At 39.8% G+C, this 18999-nt stretch overlaps 1 protein-coding gene across 5 annotated transcripts in view; it reads left to right on the top strand.

Annotated features, from left to right (window-relative positions):
• Positions 1-18999, top strand: part of PCCA (propionyl-CoA carboxylase subunit alpha) — a 284839-nt gene that overhangs the window by 229791 nt on the left and 36049 nt on the right. Inside the window, exon 22 of one of the 5 annotated variants that reach the window (XM_083820669.1) lies at positions 8840-8933. The exons of the other annotated variants lie outside the window; for them this stretch is intronic. Coding sequence (XP_083676795.1) covers positions 8840-8851 — 12 coding nt within the window. The 3' untranslated portion in view covers positions 8852-8933. Of the gene's footprint in view, positions 1-8839; positions 8934-18999 lie in introns of those variants that run through there. 5 annotated transcript variants of the gene reach the window in all.

The raw sequence follows: 18999 nt of genomic DNA, 5'->3' as shown, positions 1-18999 counted from the left end.
ATTAATGTCCAAAATCATACCCAAAAGACAGAATACAAGGAAACAGGGAGGTTTAAAGGTTGTCTCCCATTTGTAGGCAGCTCACAGAAGTAAATTTGTAACAAATATCTATAGAAAATTGATAAGATCTATACAAAAAGCTTCTGCAATTCAAAAGCCTTTAGGTTTGAGCAGTCCTTTCAGAGAACCATAGTCCCTCCTTCATCCCTCTTTCTAGTTAGCCTCCAATTTTGGATGTCTTGTCTCTTTGTTCCACTTTTTTTTTTTTTTTTTTTTCCCTCTTAGAGGACTGATATCTGCTGGACCACTGATGGTCCCATTCTGATACTTGATTATTTACTTGATTACTCGTGCCTCTATCAGCTGGACTTCAGCAACGAAATGCATCTGGGCAGACAGCCTTTAATGCAAAGAAAGCTTCAAGTATAGAGAGAACTGCAGGTGTCTGTGGAAGCAGTAAACTTATTCTAGAGTGTGTGTAATGGATTCTGTGTGGAATTTCAAATTAAGAAATGCTTTCTTTATGTTCAGATAGTGAGTGGCCTGGCTCCATCCCATCCATTACATCATGGGCTGAAGACCATGCTAGACAGCAATGTTCTGCTGGCCCAGTGATACGCTTCCCTTGAAAGAGACAGTCCCAGACTGTGAAAAATCCCCAGCTGCAGAGGAAGATTGCAACCCTCACTATCCTCTGCTCATCATTCGTGGAGTTTCTTTTCACCCTCTGTTCTCTAATGTCAGAACAGCAATGTAGAGAAAGAGTCACGTCTTTCCTTTGGGGGAATGATGGTGCAACATGTGTGACAGATATTAGTCATTTTGCCTAATATGTTATCTGACAGTGCTCCTTCAGTGGTGAATGCAATATAGGAGCCCACGTAGAACAGAGTGGAATTATTCTGGCCTAAATATCATGCCTTTTTTAGGTGCTTCTGAGTTCCCTAGCGCCATTTTCTTGGTTCAGCCTTCTCACTGGAGGTTTTTCCATTGCTTCAGTCTCATCCCTGACTGAGTGCTTTTTGCTATGTTTGATTTACAAAACTGAACTTTTGCTGTGGGAGTGTATGCTGTCATGTGATTAATATCACCTTGTTAATATTGCGCTTGCCTTTTTGCAGACCCACTCAAAGTAGTTTAGTGATTTACCACCGCCACCACTACATCCGCAGACTCCAGGTGGAAAAAACTGAATTTTGGAAATTTAGTCTCTGTCAATCCCTGGCCATGCTTTTTAATATCGTTGGCATATATTCTAGTACAGTAGTGATCATTCAATATTAATGACTTTTTGATTGTTCTTTAACTACTTCCAGATAAGTTGGCAGAAGGATGCTTCATAAACAATCAGGGTTATTAGTTATGCATGTTGTTCATGAAGTTGGTCAGAAATTGAGAGATTTATATTCAGGCATTCCTCAAAATTTTTGCCTTTGCTTCCTGGCTTATTGTATATTCATCATTTATGTATCAAAGGTAACCCTAGGGGCCACAGTTCAATTACTTCTCACTGCTGATTCCCTTTCCCATTCTCCCTGCTGCAATGACTTGTCTGCTGTTCCTTCAACAGCAAACTTCCAACTTTCCTGTCCTATTACTGAGGCTTACAAACTGTCCCGGAACTTTTCAGTCTGTATATAATCTCATCAGCTTCCAGACAGCTTCCTCCTTTTTTCTTTCTCCTTCCATTCTTACAAAGTCCAATTAAATGGCAATATAGATGGGAAGCTTGGACTGTATGAGTCTGATTTAGTTCACAATGACAGATGTTTAACAACGTGCTTCTTTCACCCTTACAAATCATTGCAGTTCTTAACAGATTTTCTTTCTTTCTGCTTTTCTTTCTGTGTGTGACACTTCAGAGACTTTATATACTGAAGATTTATGCAGACTTTCAAACATTGACTGAAAACCTGCAGAGGTTACAAAGATTATCGGTATTGGAATATGTAGAATATTAACCAAAAGAAAATAAATATAGTCCAGTAGGTGTTTATTTTGCAAGCCAATATCTTTTTTTTTTTTTTAAACAGTTTTCTTACTCTTCCCCTTTCACAAGCCTTAAGATCAGGGTCCGTGCTCCTTTAAAGGGAACTCTATGGTTGTGTAGATTTTTGTCTTTTCAGCTAGTTTCAGAGCCTCTCTGAACCACTGTGCTTCTAGTAGTAGAGCTTCTGCCAGAGGAATTACAACAGTGCAGAAGGCGTCACTAGGAAAAATGGTCAGCCGCTTCGGAAATGTTAACTTCTGCAAATTCCTTTTGAACACGGACAGCGAGAATCCTGAGTCAGGCTACAAACTTCTGCAGTATTCTGCAGAAAGTGGGCATTTCATGCAACATGGAGTTAGCTTCTGAAAATAATGATATTTGGACCCATCCATTAGGACTGGGAAGTGAGAATTGTTCCAGCTGATGTGATGTGGACGATGGTGTGCCACCATGCAGCTACACATGCCCTTCTCATGTTATACATCTGTATATTTGAAAGCATAAAGTATAGTGAATATATTAAAACTGTCTGTTGGGAGTGAGCTCTCGAAAGCACCTGAGAAATTTAGAAATACCAGTGTTACCAAAACACATGTCCTAAAATCACTTAGATTATTTTGGGGTTCTTGCTTAGGATTCTGTTGTAAGGAGAAATATGAAAGTGCTTGGAGTTCTTTCTGAATTTTGCTTTGACTTGAAACAAGTCAGAAGTTTGCACATATTTCAGTCACTTGGATCCTTCGAGCCTCAGTGTGGGTGCAGTCTGAGGTTTCAGAATGGGGCTAATGGGAACAACATCTCTTTCCTGCGAGTTAACAATCTTCCAAAATGAAAAAAGAGAAGCTTAGAAAATATTGGATACTGAAGTTGTTTAAGAGAAAGGAGAGACATACCAGATAGAGGACACGGATCTGTAGGAAATCAAGTTCCACAAGTTCCCCCAGAACAACTTCTTGTAGTCTTTGAGACCTTCTCAAGTGAGAGCTAACGGTGTCAAGGTAAAGCTGGAGCTGCTTACGTGCATGTTGGATGGCCAATGAAAACCTGCAGGCTGGCCAACTGGCTGCTGCCAAGTTGTCTTTTGCTCATCTGGAGGGTGGATTTAGGTCTCTTGTTTCCTCAACACAGCCACTGCTCTTCGGAAGGCTTGTGGAAAGTATAGTCATAATTCCTACTGTACTTACAGGCGGTTGGATTTATCTGCCTTTTCTTCAAATTTGGTTGAAGTTTATCAGCAGATTAAAATTATGTCTGTGGGTGCACATGGGATAATTACACAGAATGAGTTGGGGATGAGGATTGAGAGGCAGAAAATCTGGTCTGCGAGCCTTGCTGTCTTACAAAAGCGGACTAGAAATGGTCTATTGCGTTGGGGTCCTAAATGTTTTGCTTTTTATTTGTTCATTTTTAATCTTGACCTTTTTTTTCTGTTTTCAATTAAAGCTTTAATTTGCAGAGAAAATGTGTGATAACATCATAAGTAGGTGAGAATTCCCTAGAATGTCCTTCGTATAAGTGGATTGTGCAGTGTGTGTGTTGACTGTATTATAGGAGTCTCTGCATATAATAAATTATGCCCCTTATCCCTCACGATATCCCTCGGAAACAAATGGAAAAATAAGAAATCCTGGTTTTCCATACATCATTTGGCAAGTTTCTCTCTTAATCCTCTTGGTAATGCTTTAAGGACAAGGACTGAATGTAGTCGATTAGCCTGTTACTTCCTGGAACACAAGTTGACAGGTTACCCAAGTGTAACTCAAGTGATTTCCTTTGGTAGACAGATTTACCAGTGTTGAAAGAAATTATTAGTTGCTTTGTCTGGCTAAAGAAATATTTTGTTGTTGTTGTTTTTTAAGCTGTATCAAGACTGTTACATCATAATGAAGATCTAGCTTTTTTTATTTTTTTTTCTGAAGAAGATGTGTACTGCCAAATAATAAACATATGTGTAGCCCGTGTTTTTAAACAGCTTTTTGATGGCTGCAGCTTTGGCGTATACCCAAGAACTGTTTAGGAGGTATTAATTTATATGGCTTTGAAGCTTAACCAGGGATCTTAATGAAACAAAGGCATGATGAAGTTAGTAAAGCTAATTTAAGTCTCTGAATGTAAATTTTAAATTAAGTTTTTATTGATAATAAATATACTTTGTTTCTCATTAGTCTTCTAGGCTTCAGTGGTAATATCAGTAAAATAAACATGTTTTACAAAGATTTAACATTAAAAATGCTATTAATATGACCCTTGGTACACCAGCACAATTAGATTTCAAAGTGAGCATTTAGGATGTAACAGCGATTAATGACAACCATCGAAAACAATTTTGAACTCCATCAGTTTAACTCAGGAGGGTAAAGTTAATATGATAATTTATCTAGTTGAATTGTATCAGCTTAGCAGGAAAGTATGCAAATATGTGACCCTTACCTAGAATCTAAATGGATGCTGTGCTGATAGATTTATCAGTTCCATTAAAGAACTTTAGGGAACTTTGGAATTTCAGCAATTGTTCCCTCGGAGGCTGAAAACCAAACCTGATCTCATACTGGGACCATTCTGGTCTGCATATTTCCATAATTTGCCTTTGCTACTAATATGACAGCAAGACGCAAATAACTGTTTCTAATAATATCAAATGGAGTTGTGGAGGACAGCATTTTAATGTAGTAAAAGACCTCCCTGTGGGGTTGTTATTGCCACTATAGAACAGCAGTTACACAGTTGCAACAATAGTCTCTTAATTGATTCGTTTAATTAGCAAGAGATGAAGCTTGTGCTGCATCTTGTCATCTGTTATCATGGGGGCGGCTACAGAGAGAATCTCTGCGTTTGTCACTCTTTACATGAGGGTTTAAGGAGCCTAAAAGGAAACTTCCAAACGCATTTCAGCTAGAGAGGTGAGCTTTAGTCAGAGTGTTTTGTGGGTGTGCTTCCACTTAAACCGTCGATGTGTGGACCTGTCTGGTTCAAGTCACGAACCACTGGTGTGGTCTTCAGAGTAGAATTTATGACAAAGCATTGTTTTACTGGGGGAAAATCTTAATCCAGATATGCTTGGCATTTCTAACCTAAATATGCAAATCTAAGTATTATAGGAATGGTGGATTATTTGGGGCATCAGTATTGTAACAGTTGACTAGATTTACTTGGAAGAAATAGGGTCAGATTAGTGAAACTGGCCATCTGGCTTGGGATTGTTTTTTAGTGGCATTTTTGTTTCCAGACAAGATAAACAATGAGTTACAAGACCACATGGTCCATGGTAGGAAGCATGTGTAAAAGAGAGACATTCTTTGCAGTTGGTTTTCCCTGGAGTAGTTATGCATACAGACACAGTGCTGTGCTTGCTTCTGGGAAATGAAGTCATTTTTCATTCAGAGCTATTTTATTTAAGCTTTGAGGGTATGTAAACAAATGCATTTTAAAGGTACATAAGTATATTGGAGCGTCGATTTCATTTTTCTCCTCTCCTTGGCTTAGTTTTGTCTTCTGTTCAAGGTTATTCTTCCTTATGGAAGGGAATATTTCTAGAGGAGGACAAACTTCTTGTTAAATGCTAATTAAGAAAACGAAGGTTACATTGGCATACTTCCATTGTCATAGAACTGACCTAAAATAAAGGATCTCAGATTAGTCTGAAATAAATTAGAGGGGGAAGCAAGTAATTCTGTGCACATGAAACACTTGAGATGTCTACTCCTGCTCTGTTTTTTAAATGCTCGTGCTTCTGTTTTGTTTCTGTTGTTTGGTTGGTTGGTTTTCTTTTTCCACTTGTATGTTGTAGTATTGGAGATGTCATCATAATTTTGGAGTATGCTGGTGCTGCCAATCCACTTAGCAAAGGGATAACATGCTGTTAGAGAAGGCTTCTTTTTTAGGACAATTTAAACAAAGATTTAGCCCACTTATCACCAAAGATCCCATGGTAATTTCCACAAGGTTCCGAGATTGCTTCATGTTCTGAGAGTCTTGGCCAAAGTCCACTTTGTGTAATTACCTTCTGTCTACATAAATCCCTAATGTAATTTTAGATGTGTTTTGGTATTTTTCACTTCCTGTCCTAAATAGTGAAAATATTGCCACACACTGCTTGTAATTACTGTGGGTTGCATCCTAAGTTCAAATAAAGAGATTCCTGTAAATTGCTTTAGCAAATTTTGTTCTCCCATTGCTAAAGCACTAGAATACATGACAAAAGATGAGTAAACAGTAGGGTATGCAATCAAGTTCACAAACCAATGTAATAACTAATTTTTTTACTTCTCCGTTCTGTTGCGTTTTGGCCATCTATGAGCTAAAATATTTCTGCTGATAGGACCATCACTGAGGGAAATGGCCAACTTTGAGACCATGTCAGAGGTCAAACTTAACACGCTGCAATATACTTTGAAGCAGGTAGGAAGCCAGTATGGGGCTTTAAGTGCTGTCATCATGCACTGAGCTGTCTTTTCCTTGCGTTCTACACTTCATTGTTCACACAGCTGAAACTCTTGCCTTTTGTATCTTAACTAAAACTGGTTTCAGTTCCTCTTTCCAGATGCCTGTCATGGAATCCAGAATGTGTGTTCAACCATGCTGTCTTTAAAATTATCTGCTTCTGTTATTCTGTGTTGTCTCTTTTGACAGGATTTATTGCCTTATACATGAAGTTCAGTCCTCCTGTCACAAAGGCTTATAGTACTTTATTTTACGCAATGCCAAATCTTCTTCATGATATTTCATTTGTTCTTTCTAGTCATCCTTTCTATGACTTTTCCATACCTATCTTCTCCATCTGATCTCAGATTGCTTCTCTTGTGTATTCCCTGTGTCAAGGTTTTTAGGAATGTTTTTTTTTCCCTAGAAATATATGGGTTGAGAAGAGAGGTATTACTATTAATCTGACATTAACTCTCATGTTGTTGTGTAAGTAGCATTTAGAACTATGAGGGCAAGAATAAACTAGAGAAAACTAGAGTACTGTTAACGGTACTGTGCATTAGCACAGTACTGGAGTTAACATCTCTACTGACGGAACACCAGAAACTCATGTTGCTTGTAAAACAAAAGTCTTTCCTTTGCCCCTGTTATGCGTCTTACAGTATACGGGTACAGTTTAGTCATTGCTCGTAAAATAGAGTATTAGCTTTCAATAGATATTTTGAAGCTCTGCTTTTTTTTTTTTCCATTTACATTTATATACAAGTAACAGGGGAACTGAATTTACTGAGCAGGAACAGACAGTTTATTTCAATTTTTATGGAACTAAAGTTTCACAGAAGTTCCTTGTCAAGTACATTGAAAACTAACAATGTTTTAAGAAAAATCTCATGCATCTCTGCTTTTCTGAAAGACAGCAATCCACACTGCTTGTACAAATAGGCAGTCTTCATCTTCATTTCATTCATGCCATTTGATATTTATAGCCCTTGCCCATAGTAAGGCGAAGGAAGGTGAAGGGCAGAGCAGTTGTAGTAGGAAGTATCATGCTCGTGTGACCATCTCCCAAACTCCAGTCTTACGTCTTGGAGAGATGCCATGTTGGCAGGGTGCGCAGGAAGTATTAGCATAGCAAATTGTGTTATGAGCAGCAGAACCACAACAAGCTTCTTCCTGCATCTGATGATAATTGTTTGATTGGGGGGGAGGGAGGGAGAAAAGGGAGGTCAGGGCAACGCGGATGAAAAGGAAAGGCCCGCGCTATTGTAAGAACAGCGAAAACAAACTGCCCCTGTGCCAAAGAGCTTCAGCGTACACGGCACAACAAAGCTGAATGGGACACGGGAATATTCCATCGTGCCCAAAAGGCTTGTTTGGTAGGAAAGATGTGGTGATCTCCTGTGTTTCCACTGTTACCTCTTCCTCCTCCCTACTTTAGAGAAATTTCTCCTGAAGTGCCCTCAGAACCATCTCTCGCTCTGCTTTCTTTGATGTCAGTCTTCATATGAGGAAAAACAAAGATGTTTGAGTTTTAAAATACTTATGTTAGCGTTCTGTTACAAGTCTTTGGGTGTTCCTTATTTTTTAGTGAAGATTTTAAGTTGTTTTGTTTTTTTTCTCCCTGCGTTTATCTTTTAGTTATAAAAGAGCCTCAGGGACTCCCTCCCTTAGTCTCTTAAGTTCCAAGCCCACTGTTAACATTCGACAAATACTCAGCAAGCAGAACAACCCAGGGTGGTCACTGTACCAAAGCCAGATGTGGACACAGCATCAAGGAGATCACAGTTACATCCTGAAAGGCATCTGTCCCACCGAAGTTTTTTTTTTGACACACCGACTCAGAAGGGAGTATGTGAAGGTGGAAATATCCTGGTTTATGACATCAAGTGGTGGCTTTTATGAGGCACAAACTGTATTCATGTTTCCTGTAAAGCAAAAGATACCTTAGAGAGGTCAAAAAGCATCTCAAGATGCAAACGAGGCACCGAGTTTCTCCACTCTTAAAATTTTTCTTACCATGTTGCAGGCAAGATTAGAACCCAGAACTTTACTGTTTCCTGACTTATCTTAAATAAACAAATAGAAATGCAATGTTACATGTGAATTAACTGTACAAATGTACTCATGCTCTTGGAGAGGCCAGGGAGGCATCTCAGGGTCGAAGAATAGTTGAGGTTGGAAGGGACCCTGCTGTTCAAAGCAGGGTCAACTAGAGCAGGCTGACCAGGGCCGTGTCCAGTTGGCTTTTGAGTATCTCTAAGGGACTCCATAAGTCCACGTCTTGACAGCGATTCTACAAATTCCTGGGCGTCCCAAAAGGCATTACGGGGCAGTGATACAGAAGTAATATAGATAGAGAAAATCAGGGCAAGCAATTCCAGGTTTGCAGTAATGCTGTGTGTAAAAGGGAATAATCATTCTTTACAGGAGCTCGAGTGACTGCACTCAGAAGTCTCCAGTTGAGGAGAGGTCAGAAGCTCCATTTCTCATCTGAAAAAGGCTGGACACTTGTGAGAGAAACGTAAGCATACAGCAGAATGCACTGGTACTCTTGTAGGAGTTTGATGATCAAGAGAGCTCTGGCAGGTTGATGCCTCTTAACCTGTCAAAATCCAGCTGGAAGGGAATGATGGAAGCTGTAGAGGAGGTTAAGAAGAGATTATCACCAGAGATGAATTGAACTCTCAAACAGACTACCATTAGCACCCTGAAGGAATAAAGATTTTAATAGGAACATCTGTAGGGTATGCAGAAAACAGGATATCAGAAGCAAAGTGTCAAGCAAAAGGAATCTGTATCTTTTTTTCCTTGCTTTTTTTTCTTTTCTTCCCAGCAAATGCTTTATAACCATGTCACTGTTAAATGTTAAAAAGTAAGTGCATGTTTTCTGTGGATGTGTGTAAGTTCAATGCTTTTTCTTTGAATGGTAGATAAATTTTCAAAGGGAAAAAAGTGCATGGCTTAGAGAATTTTAGGTGTATGCCTCGATTACATGAGGATTCACTGAGAAAGGTAAGAAGCAGAAAAATAGTATCAAAGCTATTAATTTCCCTCCGCGATCTGAAGGGTCAGTGGTTTGTTCTTTCCTCGTTTATAGAGTTTTTCTTCATTACTAGGATCATGATTGCTGGCTTATTTCCATGCAGGTTTCCCTACATTGTTATTTGCTCTGCTCCAGAGGCAGCTCTGCTTGTGGCAAACAATACCTTTTACCCTTCTGCCTTTCCTTTTAGCTCTAATCCTTGAGCAGTTGTTGAGAGGCAGAAAGAACCCAAAGCCACTGAATTTCCTGGAATTTAGGAGGAAGATCTCACAAGCACATCACTGGATCTCAGTGGATCTTTCTACTGAGACTGCATTGGCAAATGTGGTCTTGGAGCCAGAGGGAGATGCAATTGTATTCTTTTCAGGTGTGTGCGTGCTCTGTGGAAGCTCCTCCAACACTGTGCCAACTCTGAAAGCATTTTAAAACCCATGTGGTGTTTCAATTTTGGTCATGTTGCAGGTGGCACACGTTGGTTCCAAAACCACTTTCAGCACTGTGAGAGTGACGGGAGGCCCTTCCAACTGCAGACAACACAAACTGCAATTCCACTCATAATTTTTTCTGCCTGGCTCTTTTTGTGGTTCAGGCCCCTGCTAAAATTACACTGGAACCAGCTTTGGTAACAGGAGGGTTGTAATGTCTTATCTGAAGCATCTCATCTGGAAAAGCATTATTCTTGCTGACAGATGGTCTTGCATTGTCTTGAGCCTGTGCTGTGTGCTTGTCCTGAATCGAGCAGTTAGCCTCAGATTACTGACCGCTCTGTTGAAACTGGCACGGGTTTTCCGAAGAATTTGGGCGTGCTGTGGGGTGAGGAACAGATTCCCCAATAGTTTAGCTGTGTTGAATGGAAGTGGGAGAATCTGAGCCCAGCCAAGCATCAGCTCTGTTCCTTGGGCTTGTCGAATACGGAGTGACCTGTCTTAAATGCCCTGCAGCATTGTTCTGGGCAGCGAGGGAGGAAGGGACTGTGGGAAGCCTTAGTGAGGCGACTACCTGAGGTTGTAGTGGAGATAGCACAAGGTCACTGGAACTCCTTTCCCTTACGTTAATGCTGATGAACGGAGTAAAAATGTCTGGGATGGAAGTCAGACCGGAGGCTGTCATTTCCCCCTATCTTTGTTTATGTCATAGCACGAGATGCTGAGCTACAGCAAGACAGATGCTTGGTTTTCTGCACAGACAGTAAGTTGAATGGCGCGTTTCAGTTTTTTGTTTCAGCGCAGACTATCCTGCTCTCCGGGCCTTTGTGACCGCTCTGCAGTGGGAGGTGAGCAGCGGAGAAGTTCCCCTGCAGAAAAGCTTTGTACAAACGCAGCTGCTTCCTAGGAAACTCGCTGCCACAGGCAGGCTCTTTATACGGATGGGGCTTAAAGGCCTGGCAGCTGTTGGAAAAGGGTTGTGGCATACTTCGCCCTTGTGTCCAAATGAGAGCTTCTTCTCAGTACCTAAAGGATTCGGCTGTGCCTGAGAGCTCAGAACTAGACCTCCAGGGCTGAGTAAACCCAACTCTGTGCAGCCCTCCGGAGTGCATCCTGAAACTGCTTTGTTTTGGTTTTGATCCATCTTTCGTTCAGTGTCAGGATTTCCTTATGTAATATACAGCTAAAAGTGATTTTAAAGTGCTTTGGTTTAACCGTGTTTTTGTTCCCCAGCCCCATGCTTTTATGTTTGAAGGCTCCATTAGTGTCCATAACAAAGGGAGAGTAACACAGATGGTAAACATTTTTACCACAGAACACCAGCAGTGAACACCATAGCACTGATTTAGGAGTCTCTGCGCTGTGCTTGCTCAGCTGTATATAATCACTCTCATTTCCTTCCCTTGGGTTTCTGGCCAGCTCGGGGAGACTTTGCTGGCACGCTCAGAGAAGTCTCCCTGGCATCGCTCAGTGCTCTCATGTACCCCTCTGCAGAGCAAGAAGCTCCGTCCTGCAGCTAGTGTCAGCTTTCTCCTGGCATGTCTTCTGATTTGCAGAAATGTAGCTTCACCAAATGTACTAAAATTAAACCTCTTTGGGGTGAGGAAAATATCTGCCTTAGCTGCCAGGCAGCCCTTGCAGTTATAATGCTCTTGAAAGTCTCCCTGATATAAAAGATGATAATCCTGGGGAACTGTGATTTGCCTTGCCTGAGTTTTGTGGGGTAGTTGCCATGGTGGAAGCTAGTGTGCATTTGGTACAAAATGATGATATTTTTAATGATTTGCTTTTCTTTCTGGGAATGCTGATAGACGAATGCTGTGAAGAAGGGCTGTTGGTTCTCTGTAGTAGTTCAAATAAAACTGTAAGTTAGCAATTTGGTTTGTTACAGTGTTTTACCAACCTGTGAGGTTCTTGTTTTATCTTTTCACTTTTCTTTGTACAAACAAAAGAGTGAACTTGGGCTCTGTCTATCAAAAATGCAAGTGGCTTTCCTTTTGTACTTAGATGAGAGAGATAATCCCTAACTAAAATTTCACATTAGCATTCTGCTTGTAAAATAGAAAAGTGTCCTTTGGGCCAAAAAAAAAAGTATTTTTTTGTTTGTTTTTTTAAAACAAGCATGCACAACTGTGTAGTGGTGGCCCATTTTAGTGACTTGTTTACCGGTCTGACTTTCATATCCAAATTCTTGGCTACGGCCAAAGCATTCAAATAGTTTTCTCTTTGTTGAAAGAAGAAGATGAAAATTGTCTGAAATTTGAGCCAAGTTTGCATTCTCTGGAGTACCATTTCAGTCTTTGGAAGGGCTGTCTAATGTGGAGCAACCGAAAACTCTAGCCAGGTTTGTTTGAACAATCTAAACTTAAAGAAGAGACAGCAAAACAAATACTTTTTAATTCTTGTGCTTTTTATATTTACACTGGCGGTGGTGTCTTCCTCAGATAAAACGTTTTGATATTAAGCAGTTCCTCTAATTTTACTGGGCTCTGTTTCTTTTTATGGTAACACACACTGTGCAGGAAGGTCATTATACGGGAGAAAAAAGCTGTCAGCATAAAAGAGAAAGTTAACATTGCACATGTTGTCTTTGTTTATGGGGTTCCTGGAATGTGCTGAGAATCGAGCCAAATGATGGCTTAAGCTGTTCTTTTTAATATGCTAGACAGCTTCTTCGTATGTCCTGCAGTAACAGGTACTTCACCTTGCAAGTACAGGTTGCAAAATTACCTGTGAAGACATCCAGAATGGTTCCTTCGTATGTTGCTGGTGCTCGCTTTAAAGGCCGTTCGTATTTTCTGTGCCATTTGGAGGAATGTGACTGTTGTGACATTCAATTAACCCAACTGTGTGCAATAAGAGCACTGAAATTAATAACGAAACATGTATTGGTTGCGCACTCAAAGCCAGCTTAGGGTAGTGCTGGTCTCCGCGTTGCCTGATGACTGCACATCACAGGGAGCCTTGCAAACTGCATTGGTGATTTTTGTCTCATTTAGTATTGCATTAACATCTGTGTTACAAATGGCCATTCATCAGCTGGCATTTTTGTTCGAGTTCCAGAAGCGAGATGAAAGCAAATGGCAGCCACTTCTCATTTTTTGAGTTCCATCCCCAAACAAGTTATGCGTCTAAGGTTAAAGCGGGGCAAGGGTGTAAAACCCACGAATAATCTCTAGGTTACATAAGCGGTAGTAAATTCTTTAATTTTGTACCTTATTAAAAGAAGCATAAAACCCTGTCTTCCATCAGCCAAAATTACCACCTTCAGTTTATACTAGAAATGAAGTTTCCTCCAGTTTTACAGGGGACGACCAGGTGTTAACTGGTTTTAGAGATTCCTGCTGAACCAGTCCCGCACATGACTTTGGACGCAAGGGATAAAATGAACAATTAAAGGATAATAGTGAGTTGGGAAGGAAAGGGAAGATGACTAGCCAGGAAGGATTAGCTTGAGTCAGGAACAAATTTCCTGAAATTAGTCAAGCAGGTGCTTAAAGGGAGGTGGGTTGTTCTCTGAAGGAGTGATTTTCAGAAGCGTGTGAGCCCGTTAAAAGGCCTGAGAGGCCACCGAGGAAGAAACCTTGCTGGGGAATAGATGGATGCTGCCTGGTAGGGTCAGGAAGAAAGTATGATGCTCTTGGAAGAAGACACGATTTCCACTCCTCCCTGTGATGATTTCTAGCTCCATCCCTGTACTTTGACCTCAGGGAGCTAGAGCCAGTGCAAGGGACAGGCTAGGCACGGGCATGTGGGAGGAGAGGGCTTGCAGTTTCTGCTCAGAAGAGTTGGTGTAGCACGACCTGTTGGTGCAGTGTGAGCATAATCTCGTGAAATGGACTGGTGTTAACAGATATTCCAGCTACCTGTGTTCAGATATTCCAGCTACCTGTGTTTATTTTTATTAAAATATTCTGAGATCAATTCTGTTAGCTCAAGTGTATACACATCTGCCTTGTGAATCAAAATGAGGGTTTGGTTTTCTCATTTTCAATGTGTTTCATTATACTGGATTCCTTTACAAGCCAAGCTGGTATTTTTTTGGCTGAGTTCATGTTGGATATGTATGGGAATGGACACCTCAAATGCTAATTTCTGATTTTTATGTGCACTGTAACACCTACATTATTTCTTTTGGGATTAACATTCTTTAGGCAATGGTTTTGTTCGGGAGCAATCACATTAGTGTTCAGTAAAGCTGAAACTGTACATTTTATTCTGTGTACTGCGTTTGTCAAAGCATTGGTATCCATTAAACACTTCTCCCACCTAAAGGAAGAAAGCAGAGTTTATTTGGATGTCAGTGGTTTTAACATACTGTTAGCTGCTGGCCTCAATCTAAATAAAAAGCACTGATACCTCCAAATACTAAGTATATAAAATTCCAGTGTATTTTATTGGACAAGGAAACATTATGTTAAAAAAGCACTGCATTTTGAATGATTTCCAAAATATATTGTTGGATTCGAAGTTGTGAAATGTAATTGCTTCTACATCCTGACAGAACCACAGGATCTGGAGTGGCTTAAGAAATGTGAAAACTGAAGGCCAGATTCTCAGAGGCAACTTAGTCCCACTAAAATTAATGCAAGTTAGGCACCTAAATGCCTTTGAAATCTGGCTCAGAGCCTGTAGTTTTTGTTGCTGTTAATACTTGGGACGTTTTCTTTATGCCAGCCCTTCAGTTCAACTCAAGGAACAGGAGAGGGATTTCCTGTGTCGGTCAGCAACGTGCTGTTTAGCACTGGAGCTAACCCCAAGAGCAGGGCTGGGCAGCGCTGCTCTGCGATTCGCTCTACATTAATATTGCTCTAGTAGGAGTCAAAGTTTAATTACCAATATGACATTTGACTCCATTCTGAACTACAAATAAGTTGTGAAGTAAGGAGGATGTCAAAGAACAATTTCCCCTTCTCTCCCCCCACTTTATTCCCTCTGGCTTGTGGTGTTCCTCCCAAGGCTTGTTTTGAGAAAAGAATATATATCCCAGCAACATGGGCATCATTGAACTGAGCTTACTGCTTAGTCATAGATTTATTTTATGGCTAATAACACTATGCCATTTTTTAAGGGAGGAACAGTATTAGAAAAGCTGGAAAATAGCTAAAAAGTACATTTTTTTCCCATCAAATTATAAAACTGTACCGTGCTAGCTGAAAGCACATAATGAGTAGGAAGTGCGCACTAATCTATTTGGCTCTGTCTGAACCTTCATATTTCTATTTATCTCAGTGGGAGATTTTAATATTCTACTGATGTTATTTTATATTTTGCTGACTTTCAGGTTGAGATATTGGCACTTAAAATCATGTTGACTGCCTGAATGCAAAATCAGGCTTTATGAGAATTAATATAATCATGCTATTATGAATCTTGGAGGTGGTACTAGCTGATATAAACGGTGTCTGAAAATGATTTAATGAGCTGGTTTTTCCTTTATTTCAAAGCTCACTTTGCAAAACACTTTCAAGTACAAGGAAAAGGTGTATGTATATCAAGGCCCAGATTCTGCTTACATTACTAGGAGAGTATCTCTAATTCATCTACCCAACAGAGCTAAAAGTACAAACAAAACTTCTTTTCAGCAGCTACTTCATTAATAGCAAATTACTTTTGTCCAGTCCCCAGTTTGCCCTCTGACTGTCACTGAATGCCTGCCTCCTCCCCACTGCAGTTCCAAATCATGATGGTTAGGCTTGCATTGGCTTTGCAGCTGGCTCAGCGAGATTTGCAGAGACGCTGGAGACACGAGCAAAAGCTGATTTAAAGTTTTGACGCCTGAGGACACGCAACTTTGGTTTGTGTTGAAAATGCACAGAATGTGTGCTGGTGAGGAATGCAATGTATGAGCTAAGTAAATTGCAGTTCATCTTGATAGTTGTTCAACACATCTCGAAAAGTGGCAAACTGCTTAAAAAAAACCTTCAGATAGGAAGAGTGATGGGGAAAGAAGGGCGTGCGACCATCTCCTTCTCCCTTTGGCTTACAGTCTCACTGGATTTTGAAGGGAAGCAAGTTAAGAGGAACAGAAGAGTTTTAATCATATGGCTGTTCCTGAGGTCACTCAAGGTAAACCACGAATTTCTCCAAATAACTTACTAGGCTTTTTTAAAGATTTGGGAATAGAACCTCTGAAGATGTCCATGCAGAAGAGTGACTTCAGGCTGTCAGTAACACCTTATTGCTCAGTTACGTCTTATTGCTGATAGAAGTAGAGGCTGCTGACAGATTTAAGGCCCTTAGTCAAGAAAGTGCTCAAGTAAATGGTTCAGCCTGTCACTACCCTTGAAAGCACTTAAAAAATGACTTAAAGAGCACTAAAAATACTGACATGTTTTTATGAGCTGAGACCTGTATGGACATTTTTTTGTCTTGATCCATTCTCAGAAAAACTTCAGCTAAGTTCATTATAGTTTTTGTCCACTACTCAGAACCAATTTGAGAGAGCTCAGTTAGAGGAAACTAGGACATACCTTCTGGTTTATCTACTGCTTTTCTCAGTAATTGACATTTGATTAAGTATTCTTTGATTAAGGATTCATAATGAAACAAATTATGAATGACCAGGGAATCTTCTCCCAAGAGAGTATTTATAACAGTTGATTTTCAGAACTGTCTCTGTACTGTAGGTCCACAGAAAGCCTGTAAAATCTCCAGCAAATTATGAGCTTCTTTTTTTCTCCATTAAAGATAATCCTCCTACAAGTTCTCCAGAAGTTTGGTGATTGTCACCAGAACGGATTTTACAGGTGTGTGTCATTTATACAGCTTCTTGACACTTTCTCCTTATGGTAGAGGCAATAAAATGACTACAGGTGTTTTTGATGTCCTCCAATAGCAAGAAAAATAGTTAAAGAATGTATTTCTTGTTCTTTGAAAGTCAGTACTTTGGAGTTGAGTGCGTGTACCAAATTTCAGCTTAGTCTGGTGGAATTACAGAATGAGTGGCTTGCTCTCTAGTATAAATCCAGATTTATCCATAGTACAGATAAATTAAGGCTAGTTAATGGTGACAGTCTTCAAGTAGGAGACACCTAGAATACTTCCATACCCAAGAGACCATTTTACTGTAGGCTAGCTGTGCTGTTTGTGCAAGGAGAATTTTGCTTTGATTAAAAAAAAACCACACACCATAAAACACAAACAAAAGAAGAAACAAACCTCCTTATATGTGTTTTAAAAACTGTTCATAGGTGTTAACCATATTTGTAGAATGTGAAGAAGCAAAAATATGATACATAATGGAAATACATTCCAACTTTTCATAGCGGCAGTCAGATGGACAAATATTTCAGAGATGGGGATGAAAATGATTCAAAATGCTTAGTGCTTGATTATCCCTTGGTATGCATGCCAGGTTGCACCTGAAAGCAGAAGGCAGAACAAATGGAGAAAATGAACCCACTCAGTGAACAGTGTCTTATTTCACACAAATAAAGGCTGGATCTGCTCCTTAGTTAAATATGTATATACATTGCATAACTTTGAGTCATATTTCTGTGAATAAATTTTCAGAAGTTGTTGGTCAGTATTACTTGCATGTAAATCACTGGAAGTTATGAATTCTTACATCTTTCAGAAAACGGTATATTGATGGTTTAGGTTTCTTCACTTTTTCCTACTTGGAATAGATTATTTCTCTCAGTGAAGAATTAAGATTATTTTTTTGTTTAGTGTGGGTTTGTCTGTATCTTGCCAGTGACATCTTTACTATGCAGGCATGCATGTTGGCCCAGTGGGAGTTTCAGTTCACTTCTGATTATTTCCCAGGCTTTGGACAGAGAATTTCTCAGGCTCAGATGGTTCTTAGTGATCATTTCAGAGCAATTCTCTTCTATCCTACACATCGGTGCCAGATTTTCAAGGATACAAACACAATATAATGTGGCTATAAATGCGAGGGACTAGATTTGGTATGCTCATTCCTGGAGCTTGAGGATGTGCCAGGTACGTTGGTAAATGCAGAACACATTAGGTTCATGAGTAGGCGTTTAATAGAGAAAAACTTCAGGATTGTGTGCCCTTTGGATATTGCATGTATACTGTACGTTAACTAAGCACATTTCTGTCTCTGCAACTCAAATACGCGTATTTGAAAAGGCACTGGTTTCGAAACTCCCTGATGATCTTGGTGATACTGTAGAGAAAAATGAGTTCTTTCAACAACAGAGAGGGAGAGAGATGAATGTTTTAATCAGAAGAACAAAGAAAACCCATGTGTACTAGTCAGTAACTGGGTTAGTGGGGAGAATTTACTTTTTTTTAATTAAAAAAGTGAAAAATTAAATCTTGCTCTTAGACTGCTTCTTTCTGCTTCCAGTGATCTGGTGGCATCATTACTTATTAATCGATGCTATTTTCTATGCACAAGGAACTTATTTATTGTATTTATATAACACTGTCTAATGAATCATGTGGCTGCTTACAGTGCAGTAATATTGCAATAGTTTTAGTTATAAATATTTTTAATGTTCCCTTTGGTGATGGATGGATTATTCCTTGCACTGAAGGCAATGGCTCACCCAAGTCTTTTCAGAGAACAATTTGAGTGTCAGTTTCACAAGTGAAAAAAATCCTGAAAGGAAAAGGAAGCAATTCATTCACAACGGGACATGGTGCAGAGGAGGATAACCTGCCTTCAAAGATTTTTGTTTCGAGTATTATAATGTTTAATAAATAGTTTACTTCAAAGGCCTTTGCTGAAAAAAAAATAAAATAAAATAAGCAGCTTTCCTGCTATTCTTGTTCCCTGGTCCAGTGTTGCTATAAGTAGCTCATATCCTGTCCTCTGTGGTCTCAGGTGGTTAGCTTTTGTTTGTGAAACTGAAGCTTCAACCAAAAGAGCTGTGCCACTAGTTAAATTATTAGGTAGCTGACAATATGTCTTAAAAATCAATGAAGCTCATTGTGGAACTTCAGAGGTTGACTTCTGCAGGGGGAGGAGGGGTGTCTGTATTATTTTGGGTGATGAGCAAAACCAACAGATCATCGGATTGTCTAAAAATAGAAGTTGCTAAGAAAGGAGTTTAAAGTAAATTCTTCACTTCCATCTTCCCCCAGCGTGCACTTTTTTCAGGCATTGTTAAAGTTTCATAGAGTACCAGATATATTGGGAGGTC

This window comes from Anser anser, assembly GCF_964211835.1.
Source record: "Anser anser genome assembly, chromosome: 1".
Classification (NCBI taxonomy): Eukaryota; Metazoa; Chordata; class Aves; order Anseriformes; family Anatidae; genus Anser; species Anser anser.
Note: the sequence above shows the minus strand (reverse complement) of the source record. Positions and strands in the feature narration are given on the sequence as shown.